The sequence below is a fragment of the Mesitornis unicolor genome, unplaced genomic scaffold (assembly GCF_000695765.1).
Source record: "Mesitornis unicolor isolate BGI_N332 unplaced genomic scaffold, ASM69576v1 scaffold13333, whole genome shotgun sequence".
Lineage (NCBI taxonomy): Eukaryota > Metazoa > Chordata > Aves > Mesitornithiformes > Mesitornithidae > Mesitornis > Mesitornis unicolor.
In genome coordinates, this window is record NW_010175405.1 from 2,902 (window position 1) to 23,214 (window position 20,313).

The 20,313-nt window shown below is 40.1% G+C and overlaps 1 protein-coding gene across 1 annotated transcript in view; it reads right to left on the reverse strand.

Annotated features, from left to right (window-relative positions):
• Positions 1-422: 422 nt before the first annotated feature.
• The window catches only part of DIDO1 (death inducer-obliterator 1), a 35,266-nt gene continuing 15,375 nt past the window's right edge, over positions 423-20,313 (reverse strand). The window contains exons 7-16 of the mRNA XM_010181380.1: positions 15,945-16,392; positions 14,858-15,017; positions 14,062-14,178; positions 13,740-13,847; positions 13,156-13,291; positions 12,499-13,045; positions 11,510-11,663; positions 10,397-10,486; positions 9,567-9,762; positions 423-3,799 (exon numbers count right to left, since the gene is read on the reverse strand). Of these exons, the coding sequence (XP_010179682.1) occupies positions 423-3,799; positions 9,567-9,762; positions 10,397-10,486; positions 11,510-11,663; positions 12,499-13,045; positions 13,156-13,291; positions 13,740-13,847; positions 14,062-14,178; positions 14,858-15,017; positions 15,945-16,392 (5,333 nt within the window). The remainder of the gene's footprint in view (positions 3,800-9,566; positions 9,763-10,396; positions 10,487-11,509; positions 11,664-12,498; positions 13,046-13,155; positions 13,292-13,739; positions 13,848-14,061; positions 14,179-14,857; positions 15,018-15,944; positions 16,393-20,313) is intronic.

Here is a 20,313-nt window from a genome sequence, read left to right on the forward strand (position 1 = left end):
TAAGTCTGGATTAAATTCTTTTATAAAATTACAATTCAAGTTACTGGAAAACATAACTTTATAATCTTAAAAAGCAATATGCTCTTCTTTGATTTTTTTTTTCCATTTCTGTTCTGTAAATGGAAATTTTAAGATAAAGATGCAAGTAGAAAAAAAACGAAATATCAGTACAGGTAACGCTGTGAATTTTTATAAGAAAAAAACATTATGCACAAAATGCAGCAAGTGAAAGTCCATTAAGTTCTTGCCTTTTATCCGTTCATTTTTATTCACAGTTGTTCAAAAATGGCTAATTTGTCGGTCCATTTTGTAAGGCTAGTTTTTGTAAAGGTGAGAATATACATTATATACAGGTGCTGATTCAGTCCTTGCTGTGTTGTAAAAGTCCGTTATTTATGGGAAATACGGTGTCAATCATATTTCTATGATTGATTAGTGGAAGATGAAGCTTCTGTTTCTGTTGGTTTTGGAGCTTCCTTTAGTGTTTCTGGCTTCACCTCTTTACCAGTTTCCCTACTCTTACTCCGATCCTTGCGATCTTTTCCTCTTTCTCTTTCACGATCGCGATCTCTCTCCCGATCTCTCTCCTTTTCCCTGCTCCTATCTCGGTCCCTGTCCTTCTCCCTGTCACGATCTCTCTCTCTGCTTCTCGATCGCTCTCGGTCCCGTCTTCTGTAGGAGTCTCTCTCTCTGGTTCTGGCTCTGTCTCTGTCTCTGTTTCTTTCCCACTCCTTAGCCCGCTCTGAATCCTTCTCCCTATCTTTGTTTTGGTTTCTGTCTCTATTTTTATCCCATTCCTTGTCTCTGTGTCTCTCCCAGTCCCTGTCTCTATTCCAGTTTCTGCCACGGTCTCTTTCCCAAGGCCTGCCATGCTCTCGATCCCTTCGCCTTTCCTCAAAGGGTCTACCTGGTCGATTATCTGCTTGCTGAAGCTCTGGCTGATCTAAAACCTTGTCTTTATTTCCCCCCTCGTATCTCTCTCTCTGTCTCCCTTCAAATGCGGGGCCTCTATAATCAGGATTTTTGCCTTCTCGGAAGTCAGATCCTGACCACTGTCCTTCTGAATCAGATCCTTGCCCAGAAATGAGAGACGCAGATGGTCCAGCTTCCTCCCACATCTCTTTTCTGTGAGACATTGGGTGGTTTGGAAGGTCCAGGAGTGGTCTGGGGCTTGGCTTCATACCTTGTGGGGGCTGACCTTGGAAATGAAATCTGGAAGAAGGTGGTTCGTTTTCCTCTGGAAACAGTGCAGGGGTGGCTCCTCTTGGTCCTCCAAACTGAAGTGGTGCTTGACCTCTCTGGTTGGCGAATCTGGGTGGTGGACTCCCTCTCCGCTCTTCAAATGGCTGTGGCAAAAGTCCTCTTGGACCAGGTATATGATTTGGAGGTGGACCTCTCTGCCCTTCATATTGATTTGAGTGAGGCCCTCTTGGTCCCCCAAAATGACTTGGGGCTGGACCTCTTGGCCCTCCAAACTGAGGGCCTCCTCTCTGTCCTTTAAACTGAGCTGGTGGGGGTCGTCTTTGACCTCCAAAAGGAAAAGGCGCAGGTCCTCTGTTTCCCATAAACTGAGGTGGATCTGGTCCTTCAAACTGTCCTGGAGGCCTGATCATTTCATTGTATTGGGGATCGGAGAAATCCCTTTGTTCCATGTGAGGTTCCCTGTGATCTTCAAACTGAGAGGGTGACATTCCTCTGGGAACACCATGGTACGAAGGCGCAGGGCCCCTGTTATCACCAAAAATAGGTGGCGGTCCATGCTGTGCAGAAAATAAGGAAGGAATTGGACCCTTCTGACCTCCAAATCGTCCAGAGGGAGGCCCTCTTTGCCCATCGTTATTTAGAGAACCATGCTCTTCAGAGAACTGTGGTGCCGGTCCTCTAAAATTAGGTCCATGAGGTCCTCCAGGTGCATTAAGCATCATTGGAGGTGGAGGCCCTCCTTTCTGCCCAGCCAAAGCAAATGGAGGTCCAGCTCGGTTTTCTTCAAAGTGCTGTGGGACAGGTCCGCCCTCACTCTGAACTGATGGAGATTCGGTTTGTTCTACAAACTGATGAGCCTGAGGATTTATTTGCTCGTCATATTGCACTGATGAAAGGCCCCTCTCTGGTTCAAAGTGACCAGCTGCCTTTTCCTGAGAAGCAAACATTGCATTTGAGTAAGAATCCCTTCCCATTCCTTCCTTCGACTCAGTTGACCATGGTACTTGATGCATATCTTGCAAAGGCTGACTGTCATTTGATGTGGAGAAATTAGGGTGAAAAGATGTACTTGGAGGTGTCGGAAGCAGCACTTTACGTAAAGGTTTGGATGCAGCAGGTTCTCCAGAAGTTGCGAGACTCGTATTTTCCAAATTAACTTGAACGGTGTTTTCAAATGTGCTATTGGAGACCTCTTTCTGGGTCACCATAGAAGCCTTATCACTTGAAGCCCAGTTATCACCACTAAAAGCAGGCTGAGTAGCAGAAATCAAAGTTTTATCGTCCTTAGCAAGTGAAGCCTGCAAAACATTAGGAAAACTGACCGGAGCAATTTCTCTGGTGGGTATCTCATTCAGTAGCACCTGTGGCTTTATTCGAGAGTCAACGCTGTCATTGGTCTCTGTCACCATTCTTCTGGCTTGACGAGGATCTCTACTCTGCCTTGGGTCACAGCCCTGGCTTAAAACTTGCGCTTGCTGATTTAAATCAATTTTTTGAGCAGCTTGCTGGTCCTGATGGAATAATTCACCCTTCATTAGGGAAGATTTTGGTGGTGGTGACATTAAGGCATCAGACACTGAAAAATGAGCCATTGAAACACCGACAGCTGCTCTTTGTTGTCTGAGGGCTTCTTCTTGTTCCTCTAGTTGTCTTTTCTGCTCTTCTATTTGTTTGTTTAATTCTTCCAGCATCTTTTGCTGTTCTACCAAGGATGAGGATGCAGATAAATCGGGCACATATGAAGCAGGTGTTTCTGAAGAACTGCTCTTGGTGTCTGTATACATTTTGTTAGGCAAATCATCAACAGTAACTTTTGCTTCTTCCAAGATGGTTTCATCTTCTGGATCGTAGGCTTCATCCTCTAGCTCTGCTGTACTCGATGGCTTGTCCACATTATAACGCTTGTCGCTTTCACCAGTCGGCATTTCGAAAGCTTTCTCGGGACCGTATTCTTCTTCAGGATCGTACGGTCTGTCATCCTCCTCCTCTTCCACAGCTCTGTCTTTTGACATCTGTCCGAACTGCTGCACGATGGGATCTAGCAGGGGAACAGCTGATATTCCTTCTTTAGCAGCGGCTTGACTTTCCTGATTGGAAGCCTGGACGGTTTCAGAGTCCTTGGCGACAGGCTCAAAAGTTTTCTTTTTCCCAAAAAGCGTCTGCAGGATGTGCTCGAGAGGCGTGGTCGTTTTTGTGGATGAAGAGGGCGCAGCAGTAACGCTCGCAGGAGCCGCGGTTGAAACCGGTGGTGGGGCGGTAGTTGTGGGTCCACTTTTAATCGAGGACAGTATTTTTAACACCGAAGGGGTAACCGCTGAGGTGTCAGGAATGGAAGGCGGGGGTGGAGGTGGAGGAGATCCAGGTGGTGTTGTACTTATGGCTGAATCTCCCGAATAAAGGGTGTATTTTGCCGTTTTCTTCTCTTGTGAAGCAGCGAATGGCCCTTTGGAGAACAGCGAGGTTTCGCTTTCCTCATGTGCTTGAATTCTGCTGCGCTTTTCCTCTATCTTTTCCGTCTCCATGCCACTGGCAAGACGTTTCCCTTTCTGACAGATAACCAATCCAAGAATTAAATTTGGCCGAGATGACTCAAGACCTGAAAGGGAACACAGATTGTAGATGTAAAATTAATTTTTTAATGATCATTTCAGTAGAAACTCAATTATTTTATATAGCGGCAGTTTAAAAAGTCAGGAAGATAACAGGGTTTTTTAAATTCTATTTGCAATTTTCATTAGTCCATAAACATATGCATCTATATTTCTTTACATTTCATATATATTTGTATATCGTAAGAAAGGTTTTAATTCCTTCCTTGACATTTTAAATAAAAGATTGCAGCAACAGGCATGATTATTAAAAAGTGTCTTTGCAAATGTTCAAAATCAAAGAAAGCTTTCATAGTTTTTTATACTGCCACATGCATTTTGTTATTCAACCACCTCTACCTCTTCCCCTGTAAAACCACATATTTAAACAGTCCTCAAATATGTTGTATACACAGAGATACTGAAAAGCGACAAAACCTGGGCTAAACTTCATCGCTCTATTTCCGCTATAATCTGTGCTGAAGACTACGCTGACATTTACACCAGTCTATACATGCACTGTCTCTAAGTTAAACAAATACCAGTAATTGAAAAGAGATAACCTCAAACAAACTGTGTTTGGAAACGGGATTAAAGCTTGTAAACCCACTCCCTGTTTGCTTGTTTGTTTTCCCAGCGAGAAAATATTTTAAAGTGCGATAGGAGCAGGAAAGCTGCTGCTGACCGCACCAAACCGCAGAGGAGAGCTTAGACAGACGGAGGTTTAGCAGGGGGGAGAAAAGGACCCTGGTTGGGTCTGACCCTGGTCTGCAGAGGGCAAGGTGACTTCTTTAACTTTGATGCCTTTCTATAAGTAAAAATCATTGCGAGCAGAAATACTCCTTGGTGAGAGGTTATAGTAACCTTTATAGTAACTGTAGTTTCAGTAATACAGAAACAAAAAACAACCTGGAAAGTAACAGATCATATTCAGTGTGGTTACATGGTGAGGACTCTGACCTACGTTGCTGCTTCTATTCATGATCCTGTAAGTGTGTGTATGTATGTATATATATATAATACACACACACACACACACACACACACACACGTATTCTTTGTTCTTAGTAAGCAGTTAATTTGGTTTACTAAGGAACAATTTTTACTTATCTAATTATTAGCACTGAAAACTTTCTGATACCAACAAAAAACCCCAGACCGCCCAGTCGCAGATAAATTCCATTAGCAAATCACATTCACAGGTACATTGTTTTGCTGAAACAACTGAATTTGAGAAAGTTTCAAGAGGACCCTTAAATTGATCATCTAATGAGAAAATCATACCAGAGGTTTTCCTAACACTACATTCACATTTAATAAGCTTCACCTTTCCAAAGTTTTCTGGTTGCTAACGTCACATTGAGAAATCAGTGAGAGTTCAGTATATTTTTAGGTTAAATGTGAAGTTTTGTCAGTGAGAAGATACCCTCACTCTTACAGCTTAAGCTGAATTCAGTTAGATCCTACACGAGTACACCATGAAATACTTGAACTGATGCCAAGGGAAAGCCCAAGCATTAGAACCAATGAAGTCAAGCTTTCTTCAATAAAAGCCTAAACTGCAGGAGTTACTTGCAGTTACTAAATAACACACCAAAACCACAGCTGCTTTGGTTTAAGCTTACTATTTCTCTTCAATACTCGCTACAGATTTCATTAAGCAGTAACTTTTGTTCACAGAATGCCTGCCCAAATCACTGACCCTTCCACTTCTTAAGCTCAAATCTTATCCCATATAAACTGTATTTTCCAAATAATGAACTACAGATAATAAGACAAGCACAGTATTTTTTCAAATAAAATAAGTTAACTTTAAAGTTTTATATGATCTCTTGACAATTGAAGGAAAAGAAAGCATCTCAAATCTGTGTTGTTCTGATTATAACTGGTATAGGTATAGTGAAACTGTTTTAATCACTTAATGAAGACACCAGCAAAGGCTGGTTACTCCCCAGAAATACTCTTTTTTTAAAAAAAGACAAAATTATAATGAAAACTTGAGGCCAATCTGAAATATTTCCTTGAGATTTCCTCTCAGGATTTGCCATCACTGGAATTAAGTGAGAAACAAGAATAATTAAATTTGACCACAGTTACTCTGTCGAATGCATTCTAGATCCAAAACAGCATTTATATTATTTCACAGTTCACTGGTCAAGTTTTACATAGCTCAGTGGTTAAAAGGGTATTGGACATGCTGTTGTAAATAATCTTTTATTTTTCAGTTCGTAGTACGTATCATTTCCTATTTGTGCCTCTAAAATTCAGTGCCAAAAGGAAAGCTATTAAAGTGTGACGTTTTTATACTGTAATTTTACACAAATATTAGCAGTTTTGCCTAGCCTGGCTTCTACATTCACTGAGTTCAAAGCCATCAAACAGTAAATGGTTTTTCTGAATGGAAACATAGAGCTAAAGCAGCATCTCAAAGGTCAGCCCCTCTCTATTTCAATATCCATAAATAGGGGAAGTGCTTAATTTCAGGGCATAATGAAAACTATTGCTCAATGACTGCCTTTCACAAGCAAGCACTTTAAAAGTGCTGCAAGCTCTGTCGGCAGAGTCAGTAGCTTCCAGTGCTAAATTATTTACAAAATAGTTGTTATCCTATTATGTACCTGAAGTCCACATGCTGGTTTTATTGAGCTGCATCCTCTAACTAAAGCCATTAAAACAGGATACACCAAATATTCGTATTAGATGAGTATTTGGTTTTCTTACCCTTACACATTTTTTTCATTAAAAGATGCCCATGAAGATGCACTGCTGAACAGAATGGGCTGCCACAGAAAAGGTTTGTAATGCCGTGTTCTACTACTACAGCTGCTTTTCCTGATGTCTGCTGAGATGAAAACACCCATCTCCATCCAGAGCACAGCTAAAATTTTGTTTCATTTGCTGCAATTTTTAAGAGCATTTTAAACAGCATGAGGAGAATTCATGCCTTTATACTTTAAAGAAATAAAACCAAGCTTCCTATTATAAACTACAAAAAAGATGTATCAGCATTTGTGGAATCCTTTGCTGATACATGGCTGTCACTAACTTTCATTTATTTTAACTAAGATACTTGTTACATTCCCAACATTGCCACTAAACCCCTCAATAAATCACTTTCTATTGCTAATTAAGTCTGATTATACTGTAGTTTTAAAAGTGCTTTGAGATCTACAGATGAAAATGTGTATGTGAAGCAGACCAGTAAATTCACACACATTAAACCATTGCAAAAGACAAGGCAATCTAGTCACATATGTCTGAGATGAAGTATAAATATGGATGGCCTTCCGTTTTGCTCTGGTTTTAAATCACCCATATCAAGGTTTTTTGCAGATCTCCTAGGAATTAGCGCAGTTCAGAAGTCCTCAGTTGGGTCTCAAATCCAGTCCATCAGAAAAGGGGAGAAATTGGTAATCCCCATGTGCCTGCTGGAACTGGTTGACAGAGCTGGAGTATCCTAACTAGGATTTCTGGAGTGGCAGGGCTTCACTGTCCTCTCCCTCCTCCCCCCTCCAGTCATAGTCATCAAATCACCTTAAGCTGCCTAAAGCATAATGCTTTTTGAGTCCTTGCAAAACTCTGTTTGAAGGCACACGATCAGATTTAAGGAGACAATGACCACTTTCCATAAAATATTTTTATTCATTGTGAAAGAAAAAAGCAGTAAATTCCATCAGATGTCATTAAAAAGCATGGATTACATGTCGTTTATGTTGTGATTTTACATACACAAAACCAGAAAAACAGCTTACCTGATTTTTTTGCTCCCCCCGTACTGGATTCTGGTTTTAAAATACGAAGACAATGAGGTAAAGGCTGCTACAGACACTTCTAAGATGAGTTGATGGTGGAAGTCTAAGTGGTTTTTTATGAACCTGTCACACCATATCGCCTCTCTGCCTTTGGAACCTTCTATCTACTGCTATCCTTTAATCTAATTTGCCTACAAATAGGTATTTCAATTTGAAAACCTGACTCATCAGATTTGCCTCCATTAGTAACACCTGCAAATGATACCTGGTATTTCTTATGAGCAATTTCTTCCAGTTTTGAAAATGTTTTGCTATTAAACTCAACAAAACCAGGCTGAAATTTCAAATTTCTAGACAAATGCTTAATAGTTTGTCTGCATTTGCCAAACTCCAACCTAAGAGTTTAATTTGAAATGAAACCTATAATGGAGAAGTAAAAGGAAGCGTAAAAAGGAAAGCTGCTATTTCCACACGAATGCAAGTAGGCAATGATTAGGCAAATAACCTGCTTTAGGGAGACTTTTACCAGCCCAGCAAAAGACTGCAGACATTTGCAGCTGATTCAATGGCCAATCCCATTCCTGTGTGTCCAGAAAGGAGGGTATTTCTTTTGTTTTGGCTGGAAAAAGTAGTCCACGAGTTCAGTCTCTTTTTGCCTACATCCCTGTGCCAAAAGCATTCTGCACTTAAGTGTTTTTGTTTCTTGGCTATGAAACAGGAATAGCAGTTTTCCCTACCTTTCAATTCAGTAAGTTAGACTATAAAGAGCTGAGATTTAACAATTACAGCTGTGGTGCTATCATTTAGATAGCAATAATTCTGCCATTTCAGCTACAGCCTAAAAACGACGACCTAGACCATGCGCTGTCCAAGGACAGGTAAGCCAGAGTGTATGAGCGAAATCTTGTCTGAGGATGCAGAGCAAGTGATGTATCAGTTGGTGTTGAAGTCATATGCCATCAACATATGAAACTGTGGCTCAGAAGCTGTTGCTCTGAGAGTGCTTTATTGAGTTTAGTCCTAAACTTGTATTTGGGGAGCAGAGGACCGTCAGCTTCTCAGAAAGGTCAGCTCCTGTTTGCTGTTCCACATCTACCGTTCAGTATTTTGCAATGAAATATTGCCTTCATTGCAGTCTGTATTTCTTCAGCTTCTTAACGTGTTACTTTTACATAAAATCCCAGATGCTTATTTGGAAGCTAAGCATATGCACCTCCTCCATCCTCAGATGAAGATGACTGCAAGGTTTATAATAGAAGGGTGTTTCATGGCCGAGTTCATTCTCAGTTCTTCTGTTACCACGTTCAACACATGAACATGGAGCAAACTCAAGCCAAACATTACTATTGGTAATTTTATCTCAAATTAGATTATATTATAACCTGCCTATACCAACTGCTGTCTGCCCCTACAAACCCTAAGGAATGTGGATCCCCTTCCCTCACAAACCGATTTTCAGAAGTTGGTGCTGCAAACTCCAGCCAAATCCCTGAGAACAAAACCTTTCAACCACCTTGTGCCCCAGGTGGCACACACAGGTTAATACTTAGCTTGAGACAACGACAATGTGGTGGAACCACTACAAATGTTACCTTTGTCTTCATCGATTTCTTGATTCCTCTGTGGGCTGTGTTTCCTGCTTGATTTAAGCGATGGTGAATGGCTTGTAAAGGCCTAGTTTTTGTGGATTTATGGGCTGGTGAAGGTAGGGTGGGGGTTTTGTTTGTTTGTGTTGGGATTTTGTTGTTTTTTTTTAATATACTGGCTGTTCCACGTACCAGGCTTTACAAGTAAACTCATCCTCCTAATAGCATTTAAGTATCTTTAGCTACATAATTTTCAGTCAGTTTTATCTTGAACAGAGTTGGATTTCCATTTTTTCCCTATTTACATATTTTTAATTATTTTTTTAGGAAAAAACCAGTAATAATGCTTACATTAAACACTGAACAGTAATTTGTCTCAGATTGACTTCTGTTCTATGATTTTACCTAGCACTTAAGCTCCTCTGTTTTGTGCTTACCTGGTCCCTCAAAGGGCAAGAGTTTTGAAGGAATTGGGTCCTTAGAACTCAGGGGGATCAGGTAGAGATCCTTGATATGTCTGTTGTTATTAGCTACAACACCAAAACGACCACGACTGCTAAAATAGGAGTAGAGAGAGATATAGGCGACTTCTTCTTCTTCTGTTGCAGGATGGAAACGAATCAAACACAATTCCTGTAATAAAAAAGCAAAGTGGAAAATTGCAACCTGCAACATAGCAGCAAGTAAAACGGTAAAGGGCAGATTCCAGGGGTAAAACTAAACTGTGCATTTATCTCTCCAGCTGTGCTTTCGAGGCAATACTTCAGCTTTAAGAGAGTAGTGTCGTTCAATTTGTAATATTAAAACGGTTTGTCGTTTTCAGAAATACCAATTACTGTGTATCTTACAACAAATTAAACATCTTGAGGCTCAAATTAGTATGAAAGAGATGGAAAATTCTTAGTTTCACGATTATAACTTTTTTTAACTTCTGAAGTGTTTTAAGAAGCAAAATCTATTACATGCATTAAATTTTCTTTAAAATTTTAATTTCAATCTTCAATACTGAATAAATTATTTACGTTTGTTAAAAATTAATCAATAGTATGAAGATTAAACTACTATGCAGGAGAGAGAGATCAAGACGATCTGCAGCTCAATAAACACGTTTCTTCAATAAATCAAAAATTTCAAAGTAATAAGTGGTGTCAGTGGTTTCCCAGGTGTGATCTATCATTTGCTCTTTACTAATTCACATTATAAGTTGTCGTCATTTTATATTGCTGTATTTTTCTTCCGGGTTTTGCAAAGGATTTTAAGTGAATACCTTAGAAAGCGAAGATTTGAGTTTGCCAACATAATCCCAGACTGTCTTCGGTAAGATCCTCCCGCCAATGTGAATTGTATCTGGTAAATCCTAAACAAGAAGTATTACATGGGAGCATGAGAAAAACCAAACGAGACTCAAGGATTAAAAGCAGTGCAGGCTGCCCCATCCCAGTACCCTTGTGGATAATGCGCTATTATATTTTAGTAAGTTTTCATACATACTTTTCTAAAGCTTCTAAATTTCAAGTGGTAAAATGCCCGATAGCTCTGTATGCCCACAACTGGCTTTGTTTTTACATCTATTTGAAACAGATTTTCTCCACACTTTCAGTTTCTCAGGAAATGCTGCACTGATGACTACAAGTCATGAATTCGAGTGAGCTTCCTGTCACGACAGCAAAATCCATTTGGGCAAAAGCAATCCCTAACAGAACTGCCAACCCTACTGATAAAAGTCCACTCATTTGTGTTTGAAACTTCCCAACAGTCACACGAAATTCAGAGAGAAAAGAGAAAAAAAAGCTCATTTGTTTTAGCGCAAACCTTTATATTATCTCATCATCTGAATGTATACCCTCCTGGAGTATCATCCAACTGCTTTTCTTTGAAAATTAGCAAAAAGGATGATATTTTTCATAAGTGGCCAAACAGTATTTTGTAATAGGTCACACATCAGTGACCCATCCAGTTTGAGAGCAGAACAAGGCATTTCCTTTAAAACACTGGCTCTAAAACTTCTTTTCAAAGAATGAAGCTGAAATAAAGGTATTATTCCATGAACATTAAACATGTTCAATCTCATGTTTAAACACGTAAGAATTCTTCACTAATTTGTGAGGAATTTTTAAAAGGCTTTCTTTTTTTTTGAGCTATTTTTCCTGTTTCTAAAGGGCCATTTACCACTGCTACAGTTCTAATAGAAATATGTATATGTGCATATATATACACACACATACGTGTACAGGTATCTACATGTATATGTATGTATAAAGACAGATATACACACACACATATATATATACACACATATATATGTAGTGACCCCAGCCTTTCTAGCCACAGGAACCACAGCACAGATTTATTCTAAACACACACACGCATCAGTGCTAACCTCGCTAAGATAATCAAAACACCCGGAGACAGGATATGCTTTAGTGACAAATTTGGCCACGCTTTGCATGTTAATAAATCCTTTCCAAATGGTGTTGAGACGAGACAGAAAGAGGGAGGTATCGCTGTCTTGAGGTGAGCGTGGCTCTGCAACACTGCAAAACAAATCCAAAACAGAGAGGTTACAGAATACAAAGGAGAGCGGTCCCTTCATTTTTAATTTTTTCCCCTCCTCCTATTGATCAAATACTTTATTCTAAACAAATAACAGAAGTTTTATTAAATGCTTTATATGACTAAAAAAAAAAGCAAAGAGCAATTGAAAATAAGCTTGCAGACAGACAAAAAGATGCCAAAAGATAGGACTTCTATAAAATTAGGTTAGCACTGTAACTGTTGTGATCTTGGCTCTAACAAACGGATCTGAATTATATGCTTCCCACTGAATGAGTCAATAATATGCATCTGGAAAGAGATTCTCAAGTAAAAAAAATATATATGAACAAAAATCTTGGAACAGCAGTTTCATAGGGATATACTTTGCAATATTTAATTTTTACTACTGTATATACCCAGAATATGAAAGACATCCACGTCCTTTCAATCTGATCAGTTGGTTAATTTTAATTTGTATTCATAAATTCAGATGTCACAGTATTTTAATATAGGATGAAAATTTGGAAACGCCTTTAAACCATCTCTCACATCCACTCACTTTCTATATCTTAATGGACATGCAAGACTTTTAAGTCTGCATAATACCTTCAAGTTTTATGTTGTAGAATCTTTGCTGTCAACATACACCAAAGCTCCAAAAATTTTACCAGCTAGAGAAGGTAAATGAGGAGACGGTAAATCAAAAACCTGATTCGGATTACCTGAACGTTCAAGTTGGACATGCATTTTGACTGGGGGGAGGGAAACGGGACATGGGACACGTGGGACTTGGAAGGTAACCACATTAAAGGTTTGGTAGCTTGGTGTACACACCTGATATTGGGTGAATGATGAACTGCCAAGTATCTTGGATCTGGTGAGGCTGACGGTTTTGTCAATATTGATTTGGGGACAGTCATAATTGGTTTTGCAGTTTCCTGCTTTGTTTCGCCTGTTGAAACTTTGTCAGGTGCAGAAGCAAAGCGCAGGGCTTGGGTCGCAATGCCAGAGGAGCTGCTCATTGCTGTCCTAGGGTCTCTGCCAGACACGGTTACAGTGGTGACAACTCCACCAGCGCAAGAGGCAGGATACATGGAAACTTCTTCAGGTACAGAAGAATCCAGATTGGTATGGCCCTGGGCTGTAGGAATGTAAGTCCTTTCTACGCTTGACTGAGAAATTGCTTCTGCTACTGGTCCAACTTCAGTTTCCATTGCATTTTCCGAGACGGCCTCTTCGGCAGGCTCTGCTGCTGGGGTTGGTGCAGAATCTTCATACTTTGGCTGAGCTTCTGGTTTTGATTTCGACTCTGCCTTTTTAGCAGGAGCCACTGTCTTCATCTTCTTAGCTGGTACTTCATCTTCAGATGCTGAAATCTGACCTGTAATTTTATTTTAAAAGCTTTTCATTACTATTTAACAATGAAATAGTTGAGAGAAAAACTACACTTAACAATTCTTTTACTTTGCACAAAGTCAGCACTGTAGATACCTGTACAGATTTTGCAGTTCAGGTCAAAAAGATGGGCCCGATGTTGACTTGTCGTATCCTTCAACATACTGCTAAAAACATCTAGAGAAGGAGCATTGTTTGAATTCGGTGCAGTTCGGGCTACCTCTTGCTGCTCCTAAAAATGAATAAGCACAAAAAAATATTGCAGTTGATCATTAATTTCTACCATTAAAAAAATACTTTGGAAATGGTTAATTGACCTCAATTCTTTAAAGAAAATATTAAAAGCCTTGGTCATGATATGACATAATATTATTTGTCCTCATTTCCTTCCATGGCATTCTGAGGTAGACAGCCTAACGTTCAGAAATAAAAGATTTCTCTGTAAATTGACAGCAAGGGCTGAAAAATACACAGCATTTTAGAAGTGCATGCCAAATATGCAAATATGTCATTTGGTTGTTACACTTCTTCAAACTAAAAGAAAATTTATAGCTGATAGCACACCTAAGAGGTAATAACATCCTTACAGCTCACTGAAACAATCTGATCAAAAATCTGAGGCCTTGGTTATTGTTTATCCCCCTCAATGTCTTCATGCTGAAGCAACAGCCAATACTTACATCAGAATCAGACACTGGTGGAGAATCTTCCATATTTACAGCTGACGCACGTTCCCGTTTTACAGCTGTTTTCCTGACTTCATGAGATTTGCTTCTTGGCTCCATCATCTGAAAGAAACCAAACCATTTTGGTTAAATGTCCACATATTTATTTCACCATTTTATTCCATACTTTGTTATCATTTGGCTGGTGGTAGAGAAAAAGTATACTGAAACTGAACATTATTAGTATGTCATGTCATTTGGGAGAAAATGATTCATTAGCATAATATGCTTGCTCTGAATTTGTATCTAAGGACATGGAGGAAATAATGTTGCTTACTGCTTTAGCTGGTTTCTCTCTCCATACAGACAATTCTTTAGATAAAAGCTCTTCTGGTTTCATTCTCACCAGTTTTGACAGCGAGATTTCCTCACGAAGGACACGATGAAAAAGTCCCTGAAAACAAAGCAGACTTTGTTGGCATGGTGAAGGGAACCTGCTCGGGTAACCAACAGCATCTGCAGCACTGGACAGGCAAAACCTGGTCTAGTCCCTTAATTCCCTACTAAGAACACCAGCAACTTATAAGCAAATTTGGAAAGGTGCAGCAACCAGAAATAAGGATGAAATAAACACAAAGTACGAATTTTCCTCATTATCATCAATAACTATCAACATAACTGAATAGGAACGTTACAGGGTGAACCACCACTCTCCTGTTTCATGTCTATAAGAAGTTTCAAGTGTTCTCAAGTGAATATTTTCATCGGCACCAGCATCAGTTTTTCATATTTAAAGCATAAATATGATCACGTACATGGGCAGTATCCAACATGCACTAAAGAATGTGACAAGAGAAAAACTTAATAAAGTCCGTATTTATTTTAAGAAAGCCATTCTGTAAATAAGTATTTCACACCAAATGCCCAAACTTAATAAATGCACATAAATAACTGAAGTAGACGCTGAACTCCAACTGGATTAAAAAAATAATAAATAAAGATTTGAATGGCTTTATAATATTTTACAGTATAATTCATCTCTATCTTGAAACTGTTGAGTGTAGAGTTTGACATATCATTACAACTCAAAAGCATACTTCAGTATATGTTCACTGTTTAAGGAAATTCCAAACCTGGTTTTTGGGGTCCTTGAGATTGAACATGATGCTACGGTATTTACTCTTGTATCTGTTGTCCGTAACTTGGAACAAATTAAACATCTCCTTTTCAATATTGAGTGCTATTTTGCCAACTTCACTCTCTGTCATGACCAGATCATCGCTATCATTGACTCTGTTAAAATCAAAAAGTGGTAGGTGCATTTACGTTAGGGGTGAACTTCCAGGTAGCATTCACAAAAACACGCTTTTTGGAGGAAGGAGCTAACCTAGGCCCCTCCTCACCCGCTGAGGGCTCACGACTGCGTTAAAAGCCATCTCAAAGCCAAAGTCTGTCTCAAGACCTTCAGCTGTGAATGATGGCAACCCTTCAGTACTGCCCACAGGCAGCCATACAGGACGGCCTCTGTGAACCCGCATCTGCCACTACAACTGCTCCTGCTCACCGCACTGAAATGAGGAGTTTCCCTGCCGTGACCAACACGGCGAGCCCAAGCACTTGAGTTTTAGTCCTACGTTTTCCCCTGTGAACAGCATTTCCATTTCAGAGACACCACCAGAGCACGGTGGTATAGTAAGTACTGATGGCTGGCACTGGCTTTAATAATAACTGTGGGACAAAGTGCTTTATCCTTGTTTGTTTTCTTCCCTAGGTGATACAGTGGTCCATTGACCAGGATTAGTTGATGCTGTTGTTGATTTTTATGCTGGGAGGGGAGGGAATCTCTACTTCAGTAAGACTGTAACCTTGCACTGTTGTATTTCCTATAATACATTCCCTCCAACCTCAACACGTCCAAAGACTGCCAACAACAGATTGTAAAACTTCCCAGCACCTGCACTGTAAAAGCTTCTATGCTGTAATTGAATTCAACTGGAATTGCCATAATAGAAGTGGAATAGTGAGGTGCGGTTTTAAAAGGCTATTTTTTACATACATATTTCTTTTACATCAGGATTTATTTTTCTTCTAACATAAATCTGAAATGCCAACTCTACTTGTGGTAATTTGCAGTCTAAATTCAATCCCTCAATAACCCTTATCAAATAGTAAACAAGGAGATGCAGTTTCCTATCTAAAATAAGTGCTTTGGATTCCCACCTCTTCCATAAAATTTCTTTCAGGGACCGGCGAATATTTTGTCGAATCTGAGAGTTGGGTTGTGACTGGACAGGCACAGCTGACGCCTTCACTTGGCTATTTCCAGGTGCGGTAGAAACGGAAGACACTGAAGGATTTTTGAGTCCTCCGCCCGAAGTGGAAGATGGAGCTGGTTTTTTGGGAACTGGTGAGTCGTGAGAAAGAGATGGGTGTTTTGAGGGAGCACTGCCTGACGAAGGCCAAGGCTTCTTGGGAATGACACCCTTGAAACTCGCAGCAGATTTAAGTGGTGGTTTAGTGAGTGATGTGTTAGGGAAGGACGGGGACTTCTTTGAAGGGAGATTTTTAGTGAGAGAAGATGTCTGCTTCTCCATGACAGACGCAGCAGTTTTCCTTGCTGCCGATGCAGGCTCTCCTCTATCTTCATGCTTTTTCTCTTCCCTGTGAGCTGTTAAAACAAAGAAGAAAACAGAATATTGAAGCTTAACTTTATAACTTCCTATTCACGGAGGCCAGTTACCAACCTATAAAGAAAACTCTGTGAAATGACATCTCCAGAGAATAAGTATCAAACAGACAATTTAAGCTGTTTACTTTAGCTAGCGTTTTTAAAAGCAATCGTAAAAACCACGCAGAGGTTGACAGGGTTTTTTTGAAGAAATTTGTCTTTGATCCTTTAGAGAGCACATCTCAGAGGCCGACTGAGGACTTTAAAGAGTTCCACTTTGGCTGTGAAGGTTCAAAATTTGATTTACAATCTCCACAAGAAAACTGAAGGGTAAGAAAAAAAGGCACCACCTTCAAAGATTGCTGAGTGGCATATCCCATGATTAAGCTTCAAAAACACCCCAAGATTTCACACAGTTATAAAAAAGGCGCTACAAACCATGTCTTATGTTGAAACAGAAATTCTCACATCACCTGTTCGTTACAGAGGCTGACCTGATAACAGAGTGCATTAATTTGAAACCGCATTAATATTACCTTAAGTTTAGCATCACTGAAGTTTAATAAACCCCTTCCCTTTTTTTTTTACTTTAAAGAGCAAAGACAGACAAGTTACGTAGCACAGAAGTCGCTCTAAAAAAACCCAACAAAACATAATGGTTGCTACCATGAGTATCACATTGATAACATTATCATAAACTATTATTAGATCTTCCTATTCAGTTCCTAGCTAAATTCTAGGTGTATAGAATAATGAAACATTAATATTGCTGCTCAGGCTGTGGCAATCTAATTCCCATCATTGTCAATATTCACATTTTCCATTAAACGTTCTAATGCTAACACAATAATTGATACACATCATATACAAGAAAATTCACAAAGTTAAGTAAAGGCTCCAGTTTTCATCCACGTTGAAGTTACGCTTGCACAGGACTTTAAAAGCAAGTATTTCTTTCAGTTGCATTTTATCCATTCACTTTCTGGCACTGACAGGAACAATACAACACACACACACACACACACACAAAAAGTCATTCCCCCCTGCCCCAAAACCAACCTATACCCCCTCTCAGCACAAAACCCATCATTTACAAGACACTGAAGTTACAGTGAGCTACCACTACAACATGTCCTGACAGCTCAAACAAGGAAGGGTTGGAATTGACCACAAAACAACTCCTGAAATGCAATTAGAAAAGTTTTCTTCCAGAAAACCCTTTTTTCTCATAGATCTGTAGATAACCACTGACTAGTTAACAAGCTCATTTTTTATCAGATGTTTTTAGCTAGCAGGGTTTGTAGATGAATTAGCCCAGAAGCCCTAGTTGCAAAATACAGGACATTTCCTGGGAAAGATCCAGGAATTTCACTTTCGATAACTTTACCAAGGTTCCTCTTCACCTTCCAGACCTGCTATAATGTGAGCAAATATTATTTAAGGGTCTAAAGTGCCCAATCTGTTCCGAAATGGACTTGAGGGGACAGAGCACTCCTGTGATGTCTGGCTCAAGAAACCCCTCAAATCAGCCCAAGCTCCCAATGGAAACATCCACAAAATGGGCAAGGTTTGGGATGCTTTAGGGACATAAGGGGCTACGCCCTCGTTCTGGGAGGAAACGGCCCTGCAACCCACATTCAAGTTCAGGCACCCCTGAATGTTAGCGCACGCTTCCAGCAGAAAGATGCTTCTCACCCCAGGGCCAGAATACCAAAACCAGTATATGTTTATCCCTTTTTTTTTCCTAGAAGTTTTTTACAAGTAGACACCTTGAAGAGTTTTTCTGAGTGAGATTTAACTATTTTAAGTGCAAAAGAGCTGCTGCAACAAGTCAAATGATTTCAAAGAACATGAAGATTTTGCTATAAAGTAGACTAAAATTATTACTCTCATGCTATTCCCCATAGTTTTCCCCAAAGAACGGTCTTGGTTACTGCTGGAGACTGAGCCAGGGAGCCCTCCGGGGTGACCCACCACGTCTCCTCGTGTCCCCACCCTCCCCTAGAGCTCACCCCCCCAGCCCTGGACTGGGTTTCAGGAAGGCTCTGGCAACCCTAGGAGGGATGAAGGGGACCAGGAGCTATTGCTGATGGATTTTGTTTGGTCACATTCAGCACCCAGAACTTAACAGAGGTAAAAAGCCAACCTATTGTGAGTTAATAGACTTGAATAGAGAGAAGGTGAACATCCAACATGTGCCCACTGATAACGCTGCAGGAATTACTCTACTTCCATTCTCTTTATTCCTGGTTTATTGGATCTTCTGCACAGAATTGCACCTTTTCATACAGGTAGGACAGCAGCACGTTTCTGTGACTCATCAGGGAAAGGCAGGACAGCACTGCTCATTGCAAAATGACAACAGTAAAATTCAGTCCTCGGTGCTAAGACATTCAGTTCTTTTGGTTTACAGCAGAAATACAAAATGTGAAATTCTAAATTCATGTTTAATTCTCTAGATACTGTCTTTTTAATGCTTAGTTCCAATTAGTTAACAAGAACTACAGGGATACAACTAAAAATGGCACAACCAAGACACTCTGTGTCATTCAGATGTTGTATATACAAGAAATACATCCATATTACAAACCCTTCTATATTACAGCTGTATCATAGTAAGAATATGTATTTTTAAAATAAAAGGTACTAGCATAAAAGCAGGCTGAAGTTCCCAGGACTGAAGGGCTGCAGAATCAGGAAGTGTTGAAGAAGATGCAGAAGCATCCTTTATTCTGCAAGGTGACACCGTGAGGCATAGAACTCTGTGCTGCTTCAGCCAACAGGAAATGTGCAAATATTTCATAAGCTCCATGAAAGTTTAGCAGTTCCAAACTGCTTTAGATGAATTAAAGCTGCCTACCTAGCTGTACTTTTTGATTGGGGAAACTGATGGTACAGATTTTGAATGTGCTGATTCAGTGCTTCAAAACATCTACCAACTGCTTCTTCGCACCTACAGGACACAGCACTGTATCTGAAGGACACAGCACTGTATCTGAAGGACACTCACATCATGTCCACACTCTGACAAAGAATCAAGACTGCTTAAATCCTACACGTGCAAATAACCTGTGATGGCTGTAGATGAATGTAACCTTAAAAGCCACTTATCCTATTTAGGCTATGAGAAACCAGCATTTTTATCCTGTCCTTCTGGTTTTCAGTGACAAGACTGATGTGCTGCCACACAATCCAGCCCAAAGAGCTCACTGTGTCTTGGCTCCAATGCCCCATGGCACACAGTGAAGGAGCAGGGCTGCCTCTTCTGGTGGCAGCTCGCTCTTCTAGCGACTCAGCTGCAACACCCCAGCGCTTACACCGTCTCCTGACAGGTATGAAGCTATCACAAGTGTATGTTTGGAAGAGTTAACAGAATTACGTACTCTCTTCAGAGAGCAGTACGTCAACAGATGTGTAATTTAACTTCTGAACAGATGCTCAGCAAACTGCCAGGACATACAATGGAAGGAGTTTTAAATCACTTTGCTTTGCAGTCCATGAACAACTTGAAGGGAAGATGCAGTCAATGCCCACTATACACAGCAGCCGCTGTATTTTACACTGTGATGTTTCTGGTCCTTTTCGTCAGTAGCTCCAGTGTATCTACAATAAAACCTCTTAAACAAATTTAAAAGGATAGTGATGACAACAGAACATCAGCCTATCCAGCCTAACACAGTAATAGGGGACTTCACCACGGACAGAAGATCAGTGCCAGATCAGTGGCTCTTCTGTTTGGCACTTTTGAACACACAGGTGTCACTCCCTCGGCGTGATGTTAGAAATGCTATTTAAACCAAAACATCCACTCCCCATTTCATCCTGTGAGTCACTGCTTCGGACAGCAGCAGGATCCGTACTGACTGAAGAGGCATCGGACACAAAGACACAGGCACAGATGGAGCTCCTGAGTCAGCTCAT